General features: G+C 47.4%; 1 protein-coding gene across 1 annotated transcript in view; it reads right to left on the reverse strand.

Moving 5' to 3' along the window:
* The window catches only part of COL13A1 (collagen type XIII alpha 1 chain), a 92,513-nt gene that overhangs the window by 56,359 nt on the left and 17,891 nt on the right, over window positions 1-18,263 (reverse strand). The window contains exons 3-6 of the mRNA XM_074924327.1: window positions 7,834-7,841; window positions 2,585-2,620; window positions 1,948-1,974; window positions 130-180 (exon numbers count right to left, since the gene is read on the reverse strand). Coding sequence (XP_074780428.1) covers window positions 130-180; window positions 1,948-1,974; window positions 2,585-2,620; window positions 7,834-7,841 — 122 coding nt within the window. The remainder of the gene's footprint in view (window positions 1-129; window positions 181-1,947; window positions 1,975-2,584; window positions 2,621-7,833; window positions 7,842-18,263) is intronic.

Raw genomic sequence — 18,263 nt, forward strand, 5'->3', positions numbered from 1 at the left:
GGGAACCACATTATAGAGGGTTTTTGCTCTCTCCGGCTGGTGGTGTTTCTTAACTGCCCCTCCTAAGTCTTTCCCTGTGACTTGCCCACATCCTGCATCAGTCAAAAAATAGAGAGAAAAGCCACTTACGGGTGGACCGCGAGGCCCAATGATAGACATGCCCGCTTCTCCTGGAGCACCCTGCAGAGAGACAAGGGAGAGGAAAAGGGGTGAGGAGGAGAGAAAAATACAAGGACAATTATATACCCATCAAGACCAGGGTTAAATGAGGGTGTTCAAGGTGTGAGACCTTCAGGGCTTATGGGGCAGCTGCCATTCTGGCCACTCCCAGCTCTTGCCCCACACTTTGGGAGAAAAGATGTTGTTTGGAGCCACTCAGACGTGACAGAAAATGGAAGCTGCACAGCAAGGAACACTACAAACACATAAAACACTTTCTGGCAAAACAGAGGTTCTGCCCCATTACAAGCGTGAAAGATGGCCTGAAAACTTTGCTGTTTCTTTCCTGAGAGTCCAGGAGGACTGTGTCCTGAAGGAAAAAAAAAAACAACAAAAAAAAAAGTGATGTGCTGGGCTGCAGGGAAATGGGAGCTGCAGGCAGCTCACTGGCTGCCTCCAGAAATGCCTTGCTTGTGTGCTTCTCAAACTCAGTTGGGATGTGGATGAAAACAGTAAAGTCCTTTCTGGAAAAGAAAACAGCTGCCTCTCCAGATCCTAGCCACCCACGACGTGCGATGGGCAGGACACGTCCCTGTCTTTGGAAAACATGGCATATTCCTGAGAGGCAGCTCCAGAAGTGCCCAGGGCTGGGGAGCTTTGGGATGGAGTATCCCATAAACCAAGCAGCCCATGAGCAAGCAGAGCTCTCTGCAAAACAAAGCTGGAGCCTGCCAAGGACCAAGGACTCTCATGCAGGCTTTGGGGAAGCATGGGCAATTAAGAGTTTTCCCTTGTTTGTTTGTATCTATCTGCTGTCCCTTCGTGTTGAAAGCTTTGGCCAGAGAGAAGTGCAAGGACACGCAGAGAAAAAGCAGGATGGCTTCAGGCGGTGAAATCTTGGTCTGTTAGATAATGTTGGTTGGCTTCAATGAGCAAGCAGTATCTCAAAAGCAAGGAAGGAGAATCTCTGTACTACCTTACCCTTCCTTGCTGTGTTTTTCTCTCTGTCTCCTGTGAAGAGGAGCAAATGGGCATTGTATGGCAGAGCACGGATGATCCCCCTATCAGGTGAATATTCATCCCTTTCCTAGTTTCTACATGTTGTTGCTCAGCTATTCACACCCCCCAAACACCTCCATTTCACTGTTCTCACAGGTGGAAGGTACTCACAGCTCTGGGGAAAATACACTAACACTGAACTACACTGTCGTGTCAAACACTTCAAAACATGGGGGCCAGCAGGAGGATGCTTTGCAAACTACCACATCTTTGCAGGTACAAAACATCGATTTGCTGCATGGCAAAGAGTTTGTGAGATGGCATCCCATAGACTTGAACCACACCATCAGTTTTCCTTAGGAAGAAGACGTCCCTCAATGTCAGAAATAGGAGTGTGCCGCACCATTTTCTTCCTCACTATGGCTTGTACCAGGGATTGGGCTAACCTGGGAGGTGGAGGGGAGCTGCAGTTTGATTAGGGCAAGCAGAGCTGCCAGTGGAGAAGAAACTCAATGGTTAAAACCCAGGAAGCCTCAAGGGCAGCTGTGTGGGCCCACTGGCTCTTAGGCTGTGAGCAAATTGTCATAAATAAGAAATGCAGCATCTTTGGAGGCTGAGTGGCCTGGAAGGAACATGGGAGATAAACTCACACTGCTGGGACAGAGGGGGCAGCCCAGGGGCATGAAAGCCCAAAGTTGGGTGCAGCAGCCATGCCTGTGACCAGGGGGCTTGGGCTGGCCCTAGATGAGGACAGTTGGGGATGCTATGGGCTGGGAGGAGCTGACTCACCTTCTCTCCGGGTTGCCCTTTTAGTCCCTGGGTCAGTGGCACCCGTCGCAGCCACATGCAAGAGGGTGCAAGGGAGAGAGAGAGAGAAAGACACAAACAACACAGGCGTCAGCGGCAAGGGCACGCTCCCCCACCCCAAAACCCTTGCTATGGGGCTGGGATGAGTAGGGTGGCCTCAACTCCTGCCCCAGACCTCTTCCCCATCCTCACCCTGGGATGCCTGAGCAAAGAGCAGCTCCAAAATTCAGCGCTCAGCCAGGCAGGGGATGGCCCACTTTGTTCAGGGCAGGGTTATCTGGACAGGGCAGCTGCCCGTGGCAGGCAGGGGTGCTGTTAGCAAGCCCAAGGTTAGCAAGCCCACCTGGCGCGTGAGGTGGCAGCAGGAGGCACCCAGTGTGGGGGAACGCTGAACCAGAGGAAGGCCTGAGCAATACGGCAGAGGGGATGGAAACACATACACAGTTTGCAGGGCTGGCCACCCTGCTGCGACAAGGAGAGCCCCTCAGGTGTGGGGCTCAGGGAGAGCGGCTTTGCTCACACTGACACCTGCCAAGGATCATCCTGAAAGCCCCCCCAAAATCTTAGGGGTTGGAAGAGGATGGAAAGGACAAGGCACATGCAAGAGGTTTCAACTTACCGGCCGCCCAGGGATCCCCATCGCACCTTTGTCTCCCTGGCAATTAAGGCAAAATCAGAGGCAATTGGAAACTGGCCAAGGGTAAGGTTATAAAACAGCACAAATGAGCTATGCCACAGACGTGGCTTCATGCTGCAGTGCAAGTCTCCAGGGATTTTGAGAGAGGGAGAGGTCAAGTTAGAGAGAAAGGAAAGTGTGTTTGCGCTTTCCTGAACCCGTCTTTAATAACATGGGTAAGACACCAGTTCACTTGTGCACCCAACAAACCAGCACATCTCGCAACAGAAATTACATATGACGATTTAGGCAGCAAAAGAAGGGCAAGAATTTTCAGCCTAACAAAGTATAATCCCAATTTCTAACACTTCATAAAATCCGGGTCCTGGGAACTGACTTCCTGCAGTAGCCAACTGTCACATTTTTCTCTTTCTTTACCAAAGTCATCTGTGTGTTAGCTATTTATTTATAGAGTTATCACTTTAAAACAGGATTCTCTTAGACTTGAAAATATGGTCCTGTCCAAAAGCAAAAGAAAAATGTGGGAAAACAAGCTGACACAGGAAAAAGCACGTCTGGAAGAAGACATATGAGCAGCTGTGTTCAGTGTCCTCTACCCCTTTGAGATACTTTCCAGTGCATTGGCAGGGTGTGAACGATCCTAACAGTGGTTTGGGGAATGACTTTGGGCCAGACAACACTGAACAGAGCCTTGTAAATACATGAACACAAGACGGGTGGCAATTTTCTTCAGCCGCTTACCTACAAGACAGTTTTCTGCCTCTTACAGTTAAATTTAACTATGCAATTAAAAATTAAAAAAAGAAATCAATTTCCTTTGCATTCCTGGTCACCAAAACTGTGCAGATTTGGAAGACAGCAGCTGATTGGCAAAGGAACTGGATGATTACATCTTCAGCAGTCACATAACTTTTCCTCTATATTTTGCAGAAATGACATGATAATAATCTCTCAGTTCTATTTCCAGCAATGTTTGGGGTTTCCTTATGTAAAACAGTGTGTCCCTGGCCGTGAACCTGGTCTTCTGGTTTCTGCAGATGGAGACACCAGCCCCATTGGTGCCACCTCTTTGTACCTTCCACCATCTTCAGTCCCAACGTCTGTGAACGTAGTCTGAAATCTCTGGAAGTGGAATGCACTTAACTCTGTTTTGCCGGGTGTATGCAGAGGCTCCTTTGGCCACACATCCCAAACTCAGACATTACAGCCTGGGATCAAATCGTTACCTGGTGAAAGTTCAGCTGCTTCCCTCTGCAGAGCTGGGGGGCCGTTCAGTGTTGGGGACATTCCTTTCCATGCAGCCCGTGTTTTGATAAATTGAAAAGCAATATACACTTTGCAAAAGCATCCCTTGCAGATGAATGAAACGCTAAACGGCTGCTTGATTTTAAATTTTGTAGATGATGTATTACGCAAAACTGCTTTCTTCTAGGGTTTTAGGTGGGTGCTCAGTCCTGCCAATATTTGCCTATCTCTGTGTGCCAGCTGCGAGCAAAATTCCTGGTGTCAGCATCTTGCCCTGGGATTACTCTGTGGCTGGTGGAGAACGTAATGCTGAGTTTTCCTGTGCTTTTAGTCCCCTAAATGCTGTTTTCCTCCAGAGCTGAGCTCAAGCTGATCTCCCTCATGGTTTGAGGTAAAAGCTGATTTTGTTTCTCCTGGCTCTGTCGTGGCTGGTGCCCAAGCAGGAAGAGCCTGAGCTGTGTCAGGTCTCCAGCAAGTACCTGGTGTTGGAGCGGTACATGACGGCACCGTGTCTGGTATGTGACTGCGCAGTATTACAGACCTCCAAGCAATAATAGTGAAGGGGGAGCTCCCAGTACGACAGCAAATAAATGCCAGATGTTTATAAGGAAAGGTTGTCTGTGACAGGCAGCCAGGAAAGAGCACTCACGGGTGGATGATACCATATTGGTTGGTTACAAGGTCATGCAAAACCGCCTGCAGCTCCCACCTCGGTGCTAGAGCAGCATGGAAGGCAACAAGCAGCCTCTGTCCTGAGTCGGGAGGAGAGCCAGCACCACAGTTTGCATTTTGTTCATTAGGAAACTGCCTGCTACGACTGTTGCAGTCTCCAGGTGAGCAGCAGCCTGGGGAGCAGGGAGCCATCGCCAGGAAAGCACGCAGCTGAAACCCCAAAACCACACTCCTCCCTCATTCATGACTATCTATCTCAGATGCAGCTACTGTTATTATTGACTTGAATTCATCCCAGAGTGACTGAGGCCTTTTAAATCCTGCTTAACTTAGCAAGGCCCATCAGCACGAATACTGCATGCTGCACCTCTTCAACCAGACACTCAAGCTCACAAAATTATCTTCAAAAGTAGTGTGTTTCCCACATGCAGGAGGGTTCATAGGGATTATGTTATCCAGAAGTTTGGCCCTACAAAGCTCCTGTGGTCCCTGTTCTGTTATGAGCCATTGTCCTGTCTGTAATATGCTATTCCACATCAGGTTTGCTATGTGGGATCACTACCTTCTCCCAGTTTACAAACCCTGGAGGCCTGCTGATCAAAGTACTGCCAGGCAGAGGGCATGAGGGAATGAAAAAAAGAATGAAATATTTACCGGGAGCCCTGGTCTTCCTGTAAGGCCCTGAAATAAAATACACAGAAACGGCCAAAGTTAGCTTCAAACTCTGAAGGGAGGGCTCGATAAAGAGACGAAATCACATGTAAAGGTTTAGGAAACAGAATGGTTAAGAGACTCTCCACAGCTCCTTGACCATCAGCTCTGATTTCTTTGGTTTCCTAATCTGTTTGTGAAGTTTACTCTCCTTTTGGCATGACTCTACCCACAGCTCTCCACACGGGCTGTGAAGGTATCTGCAAGTCCATGGAGAACGAGCTAATTACAGGGCTCTGACTTTCTTCCTTAGTTTCCATCTGCTAAATATTATTTTTTCATGTATGGAATTGCTGCAGTTGCCACAGAAATGTTGCATGTTCAGAAATGGGAGAGAAAACGTCCATGAGAGGATCTTTTCCTTCGGATGTGGTCCAGACGGCAAAAGAGTCCGGGAATCTCAGGACTATTGCACGATTTCATCATTTCCTTCCTTCCTTTGCCCCGTTTAGTCCCAATCTCACCAAATTCCTTACATGACTGCGGGTTGCCCTTGCCTTCACCAAAGCCTTCACTGAGTTCAAGAATAATGGTGGGAACATCTGTTGGGCAAGAGGAGAGCATGAAGGCTCCTTTTGCTGCTGGAGTGTTGCTCATCCTTTCCCCTGGCTTTTCTCCTCGTTGCCCTAGAGTACAAACAGGGCTCGGTGCATTTCTAATAAGTATTTCTGCCCATCCCCACACTCAAGCCGACACCAGCACCGGGGGCTAAATCCTGCTGCCCAGCACATTGTGTTTTGTAAGCCGGGAAAAAAATCTGGGAGAGAGATGTGGAGTTGTCAGTGCTTTGGGGTCTCTATCTAGAATGATGTGTATGGCAACCAGCCAGGCAGAAGCCCAGATCTGTGGCTCATAAAGTTGAGTTTCCATGCGTTTTTTAATCACAAGAAATATCGCGGGGGGAAATATTTCCTATGGTGACATGGAGGATTCTCCTTGACCCTTCAGCGGTGAACTTTTGCTCACGGTGCCTGAGCCAGTCTCACACACCAGGCAATCAGAAACCCCAGAGGTCCTGAATGAGATGAGGGTGCTGTTAGCCCAGGACAAATTCCACTTTGGCTAACGATGCTCGGTCTGCCCGACTTCCTCTTGTTATTTCCATTGGCTGTAGCATTCCTCAATGTCCTGAAAGTCTACGTGCAGAGACAGGTTCAGGGGTCGCAATAAGCCGGGATACGGTAGCATATATTGTCAGCACTTCTCTGGTGGTCCCGTGTGTTTCTGCCAGGCTTCAATCTTTCATTACGGTATTAAGTTTCTAACTCTTATTGCTGCAGAGAAAGCCTGGAGTGTGTGTCTTCCTCACACTGCAAAGGCTCTCCAGGAGATGTCTGCGTTGACCTATTCATTTCTCTCTAATATTTCAGGGCAGTAATAGCAATACCAACACTACTACCAATTTTGTGCCCACCCCATCCCTTTAGTGTTGACATATTCTGGCTCAGGGTGAGGTGGCAGCGACAGCCCTGGATGGACTCCGCTTGCAGCCCCCTCCAGAGCAGTGCTTTCCTCCCAATAACCCAAAGCTAACACTGAAATACTTCAGCGGCCAGTCCTGAAAGCCCCTGGGATAAGCTATCACTGAAAGTTTGCGTGGATCAGGGCTTCCAGCTGTAAAACGCTTTCAGACCTTTTGGCCTGGAAGGTGCAACTTTTTGGAAGATTGTTGTCATTAAACTGGGCTGTGCTCGTATATCTGTGGGAGTTCAGTCTATAGCATTTCAACTTGATGAAAGGGGAAAATAGGTTGTGCAGCAACTACTTCTCCTCAGAACGTCATCTGCAAACTGTTTAAGACATTTTTGTGTGAACAGACAAAAGATGACTACCGTATGTTTAACTTCTCATGTTCCTTTACAGAAACCCAGTATAGTTACCCTATTGTACACGAGTATAAACCATTTCCTCTGGAAGGACCGTGTTAGAGACAATATAGCGTTTCTTTATAATCCTGAGAGATGTCGATACACGGCCTCATTCCTTGCATTGCTGCTTCTGGTTCACTGTGAGTCTCTTAATAGCTGTAAGAAAACTTCTGCAATAACCTAGCTATTTTTCTGAAGCCTAAATCGTCTGTGCTGAGGTTTTGCATTAGCTAACATTTGAAAAGGAAGCTGTCAACACAATTTTTCCTCTGAAATTGATAGTTGTGCAGCTATATGTGAAGACCCACGTTCAGCAAGCCTGGGTGAGTAGCAGGGAACAAGTCCCTACAGCTCAGCTCCCGCCATGTGTTTATGATCTATCTTTCCCTTTTTCGCAAACAAGTCTGGCATCCAACGCATGTGAAGTGCACACAGCCAATTCCTCCAGGGTATGTGGGGCCGACTGGTAACACACAGGTATCTGCACCCCTCGCCTTTGCCATGTCTCCATCCCCACGCTCCCCCCATCTCACCCTTGGAAGCTGCTATGCAGCCAAAGGCAATCCCACCCCAATACGGGTCCTGAGCACCCGCAGTACTTGCTGTTTGGGAGATCCCAGGATGCCAGGACTGCAAAGGTGGCTACCGCAGCAGACACCACAGGCAGGAGACTGCTAGTTCATGCCCTGCAAACTCTGTCAACAGCTTCTAAAACCATAGAGATTTGGTACTTACAGGTGGACCTGAAAGAGAGAAGAAAAATTTTAAAAAAACGTTTTAATTCAATAAATACTAAAATGAAAGACTAGAAAAACACATTGTACCATCTTTTAGGGTTGATCCTGATGCTGCTCCCGTTTGCTGATGCACTTTCAACAACTCACTGCTCATTAATTAAGGTATCCCCACAATTAACAGCACTGCTTACAGTCATCATGAGTGCAGGGCAGGCTCTGAAAGGCCTGTGTTGGGAAGGCCATGTAAGTCAGGCTCTTGACACTGTGACACTCATCTTTAGTCCTTTGGCACACAGGGGTCCCCTCCATGAGCATGACATCACTGAGCACGGGCAACTCATCACTTGTGTGACTCCCTCTCGCATCCTGCCCACACCTTGGGGTTGAGAAAATTGAATCTGGGGAGGCAATAGCCCCTTCGCTGCTAAAATGCCAAAGCATTTTCCACCAGCACCAGCGATCTTGCAGAGGCATGAAAAGGTTAACAAGGAAACTACAGCTATTAAACACATCAGGTACCTTTTCCCTTTAGTACAAGCACATCTTCCCCTTTGCTTCTGGCTCTGTTCCCATAGGATCCAATCTGCCCTCTTGGAAGAAATTCCCTCAAATCCTTTGGGTTTCTTTTAGTTTTGAAAGCTTTTTGGAACCTGCCAGTGTGGAGCACTGCATATCCCTTGTACAGAACAGTTGTACAGTATATATCAGGCCTTAAAGAACACATTTCTTTCATCAGTTCCCAGAAAATTCCTCAAAATCCTGACAGATATTGTGTGTGTGGAAAGAAACCCCTGGACTCACTATTTTGTGGTTTCCTCTCTGTGGGAGAAGCAAGACACACCATACAACTGTCAGGGGTTTCTACATTTTCCATACTTTATAGACACTATGTTTTTCTTTTTTTTTTTTTTTTTTCTTTACGTAAAGTGCCAAGAAGTAAAACTAAGCAGTATAACAGGCGAGCTGACAGATAACAGGCAGCAACCACTTCTTTGCACGGGAGGCGGATGTCAGGGTGAGCACCTGCAGAATACGTCGTCATCCTGAAAATGCCCCTGGCTGAAAGTCCGTAGAAGAAACTGGAGACTTTGGATGAACAAACACTTTCCACATTAGAAACCTCTCACTTAGTGTGACTCTTTCATACCGGGGACTTCGGCAAAGTTTGGCCATCAAGTTTTGGTGACCTAAAATTGCACTGTCAAATGCTGCTCTTAGACTATTGCACAGCTTTCATCATGGTTGATCAAAACACGTTACCTCTAAAGGGTACCTTTTGATTAAAATAAAAAAAAAGTTTAGCACCTTCATGGTGACTGACAGAGAGAGCTAAGGTCAACATTCACCTCCAGGAGGCTCAACAACTCAAAAAACTCCACCCAAATTTAGGGCAGGAGCTCAGGGGGGACCTGGATTTGGTTGGTCTGGCAATTGCCCATCACTGGTGTTGGTGCTGAGGTCACTATCCTATTGGTATGCCAAGTCTAAACAACAAAAGGGTTTCTGATCAGAAAGTTGATTGTCAAAGGCAAGGTCGTACTGAGAGCCAGGAATCCTAATTCATGCCAAACCAGGAAAAAAAAAAAAGAAAAAAAAGAAAAGGAGTTTTCTGAGTCTGGCTTGGATGACAATAAAGTTCTGTGAGAGAACTGTTTTGGAGAGATTTTGTTTCAGAGTGAGCACCCTGTCACAAGGTCAATGCTTATAGCTTGCCAATACACGGACTTTATTTCCATTAGCAACTCTGTAGACCCTTAATAACCCGCCTACCCGTCTGCGCGGGTTTGGGGCACTCATGGATTGCATGAACCAAACTGTTTAGCTAATGTCGAAAGAAAAATTTAAAGGCAAGCAAACCTTTAGCCGTTCCTGCCCTTCCAGATTGAACACGACCAGACATCAGCACAGCCTATAACGGTACTGTAATACCGCTGAGAGAAAACATAAGCTTTTGTTTGCTCCAGAAGCTACGTCCGCAGAACAGAGTAAATCAGCGATGCTGGCAGCTCTGGGCCCATCAGGCGACGCACCCCACACAGATCAAAGGCAGGAGACATATTGGAGGCCCATCTTTGTTATATGCCCTCTATAAAATTAATGGTTATGTAAAGGAGGGGCTGCACAGTCTTGTGTAAACACACATCAGTGAGCTGCAGGGACACGGTCTTGGCTGCAATAAGTCAATTGGTAGAGACCATCCAGGGACTGGGCTTCAAATGCCAGGACTGTTCGTGTGACCCAGGAGAAAGCAAAGCCCTCGGATGTAGTCACTCCTAAAAAAAAATTGTCTTGCATGGGCTGGAGGAGAAGGAGGGAAGATGTCCCTAGGACAGCAGGGAGGAAGGAGGTGCTGCTGGATAAGCTGTTGCAAAGCACCGGGGATTCTACAAAGTGAAATAATGCTTCAGCAAAGTGGATTTGTCATGTTCTGTCACGGTGATTAATGAGAAGGCCGAGCAGAGCTTCTAAAGAGGCTCAGTCTTTAATATAACAAGATGTAATTTAACGCACATTAGAGGAAAGAGCGGGCAAAGGAGGGAGGGGATCCTCATGCCTCTGCTCTCAACCACTCTAACCACTGGTGGCCAGGCTGAGCCAGCCCCTCCTGGGCAGCACCGGCTGTGCTGCGTGCAGTGCACCAGGCTTGCCCCTGGCCAGGGGTCTTCCAGAGCTGCCCTGGCCTGGTCAGGGATGCTGTGATCCCGTGAGCCAAGGGAGAAAACCTACAAGTTGACCGGGCTGCACAGGACCCTTTATGAAACTAATGTGAACTGCAACACAGTCACCACAACACCACTGCGTGTTGTCCCCCAAGCTCCCCAGCTCCTACAGTCCCAAACAGATGGGGGCAGTGGTGTAGAAGGAGGCCTGACTGCCTCCAGGTGGACCAAGTCCTGATGGTGGTGAGCTCCAAAGAGCTCCACAACCAACCAAGAGCCAACAACCTTGACAGCCACAAGTGCAAATCACAGCTATGGGGGTTCCTCCTCTCCCATGTTTACAGCAGGCTCTGTTGGGATGAGTGCTGCTTAGGACATGAGCTAGTCCCCCTTCCCATAATCAGCCAGCGGAGAAGGGACAACAACGCAGCAGAGCAGGGATCAAAGCTACTGTGAACATTTCTAAGCCCATTTCATAGCTAAGCTCAGACAGCAAACAGACCCAGAGCTCCCAGATCACCAAATTCCTTAGCCTTACACAGAATAGGGAGCCCACATTTGTAATTAGCACCTCCAGATCCTGTGTGTTTTGAACCTGATCTTGCCAGGACCAGAGCGACACTGACGCAGACACACAGGCTGCAGCACGACCATCTGCCCATGACAAGCATCTCAGGAAGCATCTCTCTGTGCTGGTGTCTTGCTGAAAGGCACTGGAGGGCTGTAAGCGACTGCGATCACTGTTTATCCAGCTGCAGGGCTTGTCAAGCAGTGGGCGATGGAGGAGGGGACGGAGCAAACGTGTCAGGAGTGGACGAGTGGGAGGAAGCAACAGCCTCCTGCAAAGAGGAGACCTCCAGAGCACCTTTGAAAATGAATATTGAGAAAACAAAGAATTCTTGTAGGGGTACCCAGGGTCCTTTCAAACATATGGCCTCTGGAAATTAGCACCATCTGTACTGTCCCTTCTCAGCTGCTCTGCCTTTTATGCAGATAGAAACTTTCCTTAAAGAAGCTCTGCCTTTCCTGCAGCCCAAGTGAGTAAATGAGCAGCCATGGTCCGCAGACAGGATGAGTCCACCCTATTGCATATAAAGAGAGGGCACACCTGTGGTGAACAGCAGGACCATGCCACAGAGCCCTCTGCTCACTTGTCCTTCCCCATGGCCCGTTCAACCAGTGATTATCAAAAGCAGAACCGCAGTGACCCCTTTTCCCTCATACACACAAAGAGATAAAAAGCCACCCTCCACACTGTAGCCTCTTTGGGCTCAGAAGAGGGGATGCTTAGTTTTGTAAGTGAGTCATATTTATCCTAATCTGGAAACTCCCGTGTCCCAGAATATCAGATCTTAAAAGCTGGACAGAATTAGAGTGGGTCAGTGTGGTGTGAGAGCCCCTGCTGATAGCAGAGATATCCTCCAGCTTCAGAGGCAGCAGTGCTCTCTCGACTGATAGGATCATTGAAACAATCTCATCCATTTAAGGGCATTTCCTGACGTCTGGAAAAGTGTCTGTTCTTAAAAGGCTCTCAAATGCTGTTGCTTAATTTTTTTTTCCTCAATCTTCTTGCATTCAGGCAGTCCAGTGTCCGCAATGTGGGTGTCTTCCAGCCTTCTCCAAATGCTCACATATGAGGGATTTTTTTTTCTGCTCTATAGCATACACAAAACAAGGAGGACAGAGAGGGAACATAAAGACGTTATTGTTGCTTCCTTGGGTCATCCTCACCACACACTCCAGCAGAAGGGGAGATGTAAACATGTAATCCATCCCTGTGAAGAAATCCAGCCATTTCACAGACCCAGAAGGCAGCCTTAGTGAGTTAGAGAGATACAGTTACTTCCTGACATTCAGGACGATGTTAATTGAAAACAAGATAGCTGTGGCCAGGCAATTAGTTATGAAATGCTGATTAAAATGTCAGCAGCCCGAGCACGACCTTACCCAGGGTGTCAGGGATCCCCTTGTTCGTGGCTCCACTGGTGTTCAGCACAGCATGACCCCGTTTTGGAGCAGACAGACCCCAGTTGGGTGCACAGAGCCCAGATGGTGGGTTTGGCCTTTTTTAAGGATGGCTGTGCTATAGTTTTCACACAACAGATCCAGTGTACTCAGTCTTTTAGAGACACCTTCCCTACCTCCATCAGGGGACAAATAATATGAGGGGAGGCGGAGGGAGCATTAACTCCGAGAGCTGCAGATGAAAAGGCACAAATGCCACATGCATTGACATAATTCAATATTAGAAGTTGTAGGCGAAATTAAAGACAAAAGAAATCTTCAAAATAATAAGCAAAATTTTAAACAGTGATTACCCAAAGCACACCCTCCAGAAATTTTGCTTCAGGTATTGTCAGAAATCGCAGACAAACTGAATGCGTAACTCCCTCCAGAGAGCACGAGCCCCTTGCAAAGGCCAGGGTCCTCTGTCCCCAAAACATCCTCCTCTCCACTACACCCTTGCAGAGCAGCAAGAGGTTCTTCAAAGGATCGCAAAAATGTTGGACGGCGAAAAGGCGATCAGGATTTTACTGCCAAAAAATGTGACCAACGCTAAGCTAAGGCACCAGGTTATGCCAGTCACTCAAGCTCGCCTCCGAAATCAAACCCATGACATCACCGAGACTCGGCAGTTAATATCAGCAGCTGTTGAGGATAAAAGTCACTGCTCAGGCACTCTGAGCATCCCAGAGCACCACCACCGCCACCAGCCCCTGCCAAGGAGAAGGCCTCAAGCACAGCACCAAGAGGAGAAATCCATGGGAAGCCATGCCCAAAGCAAACAACAAGGCAGAGCCTCATAGAAAAATTAACATGATTAAGCAATAGTCTCAAAAATAAAGGAGAGGGTCTAATAGTGGAGTTAAGCCACAGACTCCAACTGCATCTTCAAGCATCCTCTTGTTTCAGGAAAGGTCTATAAGGACAACAGGAGCCAATTGGCCTCCAGAGCCAGAAGAACCTGATGAGGAAAATCTGGGCTGTTGGCATAACCGCAGCGAGCCTGTTAGGCAGATTAAAGTGCTCAAAGGTGAGGGCTCGGCAATAAACAAACGAATATTCTGACAAACATTCAGGAGACCCCCTTGTGAAAACAAAGGGCAGGAAAGGGCCAAGAGCAGATGGCCCATATGGTGCTGGCTGCACCCGGGACAAACACAGCACCTCCAGCACTGCTGGGGGAGAGATGGTGGGATGGTCAGCATAGGACAGAACAATGCTCGTTTCGGGCAGGCATCCATGGGTCAGCAAGATCTTTCCAAGCAGCAAACAATCACATTTGTCCTTGTCATGCTGAAGCACTTAGCACCACAGGAAGCAGAGAAAACAGGGCTGGGAAGGGCCCTCAGGGTCTGCTTGCCCAGTGGGTTTTCACGCTTCGGATCTGGAGGGCCCCTCGGGGTTCTCCAGTAGCGGTGTGGACCCCTGGATGGTAAATTGAAAGCGGATGGTGGCAGGCTCACTCTGCTCCACCACCTTCTGCCAAAGAGCCAGCGTGCCCCCGGGCTCGTGCAAACTGCCAGCTGAAAACCGCTGCTCTTGACTATCCCCTTTCTCTTCCCCTTCTGCCTCCCCTGAGCAAACCAAACAGAGATTAAAGGATTCCTAGGAAATGAGAGGGACACAAAATCAAGGAGGGAACATCTTCAAAGCAACCAAAGGAAAAAAAGTCTCTACCTAGCCCATTTGGGCAAATATTTCTCTAACCTGTTGCTGGCCTTTGGGGATGAAGACACCACACTCTTCCTTAGTCATCTGGTCCAGGCAATACCCATGCCCTGACTCATAAGGCCATATTTATTATCTTAGAGACTACCCAAAATTTCCAGTGTTGTTGTTTAAGTCAGTAAATGACCTCTGATGCACAGAAAACTCAAAGAACAGCTTTTTTTATTTCTCTAATTTTTGCGGTTACCTTTAATGTGTTTGAAGTCTGCTGTCCTGTTCCCCACAGTCTTCTCTTGACTTTAGACTAAACAAAACCTAATTTTCCAGTCTCTCTGAAGAAGCCATGTTTTTTGGACCTCTGGTCGTTCTCATTGCTTCCCCTCAGCAGCCCGTTTGTCTCTTGAAGTGTAGTACTCAAATAGCAACCTGTTCTCCAGCTCGCCGCATGAGTCAATGGCAGACAACTTGGTGAAGGCAGAAGACATGGTGTCTATTTACCTTATCCACAGGATCTTAATCACAGAGGGAAACTGAGTTCCTCGCTGTCACCACCTCTGCCTTGCCCTTATCTTCTGAAATGTCTCTTGTCCTCCATGAGACCTCAAGGGCTCAGAGAATTTCTCGCAGCACTTCTCTGAGAAGTCCTTGCTGTCTGGTGTGACCGACTTTCATGCTCCAGTGAGGAGGAAGGTCTCCTCACAATGAAATTCTTCAGCATTTTCTTGGTGTCCTTGATAGTCCCACATCACCCTAGACTTTTAGATTTTCATGTTGCATCCCCATTCGTTTTAAATCCTTCCAGCTTTACTCTTCTGTCTTGAATTTCAGCTTTCTGAGGTGTTTATGATTTTCTTTAGTTGATCCCTTCTTATAACTCCTTTGCACTGGGACCATTGCAGCTCATGCCTGCAGAGTCTCCTCAACTTCTTCCCCAGCTCTTGCTCTCCAGTGGCACTACCCTACTAATTCTTCAGCTCCACCTCAAACTCCTGGACATTCCCACAAGCACCTTGCAACTCTCAGTCTGAAGACACACATGCCAAGGCAACAAGCTACCACTCCAACAAAACCCTACTCTTGGCAGAGTATATGTGTGATAGTCTCTCTACAGCTCTGACCCTACATCATATTCCATGCCAAGAATACAGAAGGCCATGTCTGAAAGCTCTGGAGATCCAAACCAGTTTGAAAACTGCAGCTGGTTATTCAGGAGAATTCATGACATTCCTCCATCAAGGCACTGACCGCTTCTTCAGCACTCGCTCAGGCCCTGAACAAGTCCTATTCCTCAGAGAGCTGTAGAATTAGGAAGGATCCACAGGGAAAAACTAGCCAAAGTAAATCATGGCTGAGAAAAGCAGAAAACAAAATCCATGGCACTTTTACTTCCTCTTGAAAATTACAATCCCTCTCATAATGTGGTTGTCTGGGAGAAGCAGAAATTTGGAACTTACTATAGCTAATAATTATTTAAATAAATTCTCTGATCATGCACTTAAAATGCAAATGATACATTTTACTCAATTGTCAAACTGCATAGATTAATTTTCTTCCTGTATCATATTTGCAATTAGCAGCTGATTTTAATATCTATTGCACTGTTAATTTTCCCCCCTAATTCTTGTTATTCTTCCTGCATTTCCATCTGCTAACTCTTTTCTTCCTCCTTCCAAAATACTTTGCAACTTTTATAACAGCAAATTCTGTCACCTACCCGAGGAGGAACAAAAGACCATTGTGTTTAATTTATCTTTTAATAGACTCCTTCCTCAAATACCTCACAGACTGCCAGTACTGTCTTCCAGACCCTGTCTCACACCCTTTTGAGTTATGAAAATGTTTGGGAGGGTCTTTCCTTTAACTAAGACATTTTTCCACCCGAGATGATTGATAGCTCCCAGTTACCACTAATTACCCTATCAGCAGTTGGACATAAGCCTAGCCAAAGCGCCCTTCCTCCAGAGGCCAGCAATGCATCCCTGTCGCTCGTTATCCTCTTCTTCAAGGATGGAACAAACTGGCTAATTAGAGACACCATAAATTCTTCCTTCAGGCTCTTTCCTGATGCTCTTGCCTTGTTTCCGAACAGAGCATGTGGAGGAGAGCAGGGCTAATGCTGGTCCTTTTAAAAGGAAATTGTGATGGGGTTTCTGAGCCCAAGTGGGTTTGCTCAGCATGTTTTATTGCACAGGAAGAGGAGAGTATTCATCTAAATCTAGCTGATGCTTTCTTAGCACATCTCAAACTCTGAGAGGTTTGCTTTGCTTGGCTACCCCCACACAGGGCTGTGTCTGGTAGGAGCCAGGCTGGGGCAGCATGCACATATGGAGACAACCCGTGTTGGCTAGCAGGGATAAAAGGATTCATGGCTTTCCTTACCTAGAGTGAACTGAGCATGCAGATCCCTTCCCTGTCGCCTCCAGTGCCCAAACCAGATGCTCTGCACAACACACACTAGAGAGAGAGCCATCGGATTGGAAAGGCAAAAAATAACCCCAACCAACTGCTGCCTCCCTGTTGAGCATGGTCTGGAAAGCACCTGTATCCTCTCATCTATTCACTGTGGCAAATCTGACTCAATGAACAAGTTAGCTAAACTCTGCCAGGACCTCCACCTTTATTATTTAAGCATACAGGTCATTATTTTTTAAGGTAGTGAGATATCCCATGATAACCTCCAGAAAAAAAGAGAGTGCAATTAAGATGGAAAAGAGGTATTTTCCCCTCCCTCCAGAGCAGAGAAAAAAATAACTTGGAGGAAAACCAAGTTTAGGAACTAGTTTCTCTGAAGCTCTTCCTCCCAGCCAAAAGGAAAGGCCCTGAGGGCATGAGGAGAAAAGGACATTATATTTAGAGAGAATCTTCTCCAAAGTACATGGGGTGTATGAGCTGCAGGGATTCATGCCTGGCAACAAATTGTTGGGGCTGCTCAGCCACTGCTAAAGAGACCCAGGTCCTACCAAAACAGCAAGCCCTCACTGTTCTAGGAAAAAAAAAAAAAAAAAAAAAAAGAGCAAAGAGGAGGAATGAGGGCTGAGTACTGCAGCAGTCTGCTGCATGGGAAAGGCACGTGGAAAAACCCATGTGAAGTAGGCGGCAATAGCTGAATGTGTGCCAAACCACATGGGGCCAGGGACAGTGCATGCCCTGCACCAGCCCCCAATCCAGAAGTCACATGTTTGCAGCTTTACTTCCTAAAGGACCTGAGAGCCACTCCCCATCACTGTCCCAAGAAACTCCAGGACTCCTGCCCATTAAGAGTCAGGTTAATGCAATAGCAGAGCATAGGGTTCTATCCGGGATGGCTTTGAAATTCAGGGACAGAAATATTCACAATCACACCCAATAACCCACATCTCCTGTTTCCCCAGAAGCAAAAACATTTGCTACAAGCACACAGGTCATCCATAAGCAAGAAATCACCACATATATTAATTAGAGGTATACTAAGAAACACAACACTGTATCTTTCAAAAAAACCACACTTTCCCCCTCTGTCCTTTCCTTCTTTTTTTAAGCCCACGTTAAATCACATTGCACACTACCACAGCTTCTCCCTGGGTGTGGACAGGTCAATGCCAGGTACATTGCTCCCTGGTGAGAAGATGGCTGAGATGTGGCTCCCTTTCTGTGGCCAGGGCTGTGCCACAGACCTATAAGCTATGTGTAGTGCTTTTGGGGTTTCAACCCCTCTTTCATGTGCATTGCACTCGTATACAGTAGGTTTAAGGGGAGTTAATCTGTAGGCGATGGCTGCTGTTTTGGGAGACATAAATACTCCCTCCTTACTGCCAAAATCCATCTAATAAGGAGCTAATATTTAAAAACTAAATAAAAAAGGGAAAAAAAAAATCCCAGCCCATTGTGTGCTTCAGCTCCGTTAGGGATGAGGCCAATACACAACTCCTAGCAGCTGCTGTTGCCTCCAGCAACATCTCCTCCCTTGGACGGCAGCGGCTGATGATAGAGCAGGAGGACAAGCAAAGAGCAGCCATTGGGATCTGGCCATGTCCACCCACCACCATATCCCAGTACTGAGTTTGGCCTCGGGAAGACCACTTCCGAAAGGCAAAGCATGGCCCACGGACCTGAGGTC

The sequence above is a fragment of the Athene noctua genome, chromosome 21 (assembly GCF_965140245.1).
Source record: "Athene noctua chromosome 21, bAthNoc1.hap1.1, whole genome shotgun sequence".
Taxonomy (NCBI): Eukaryota; Metazoa; Chordata; class Aves; order Strigiformes; family Strigidae; genus Athene; species Athene noctua.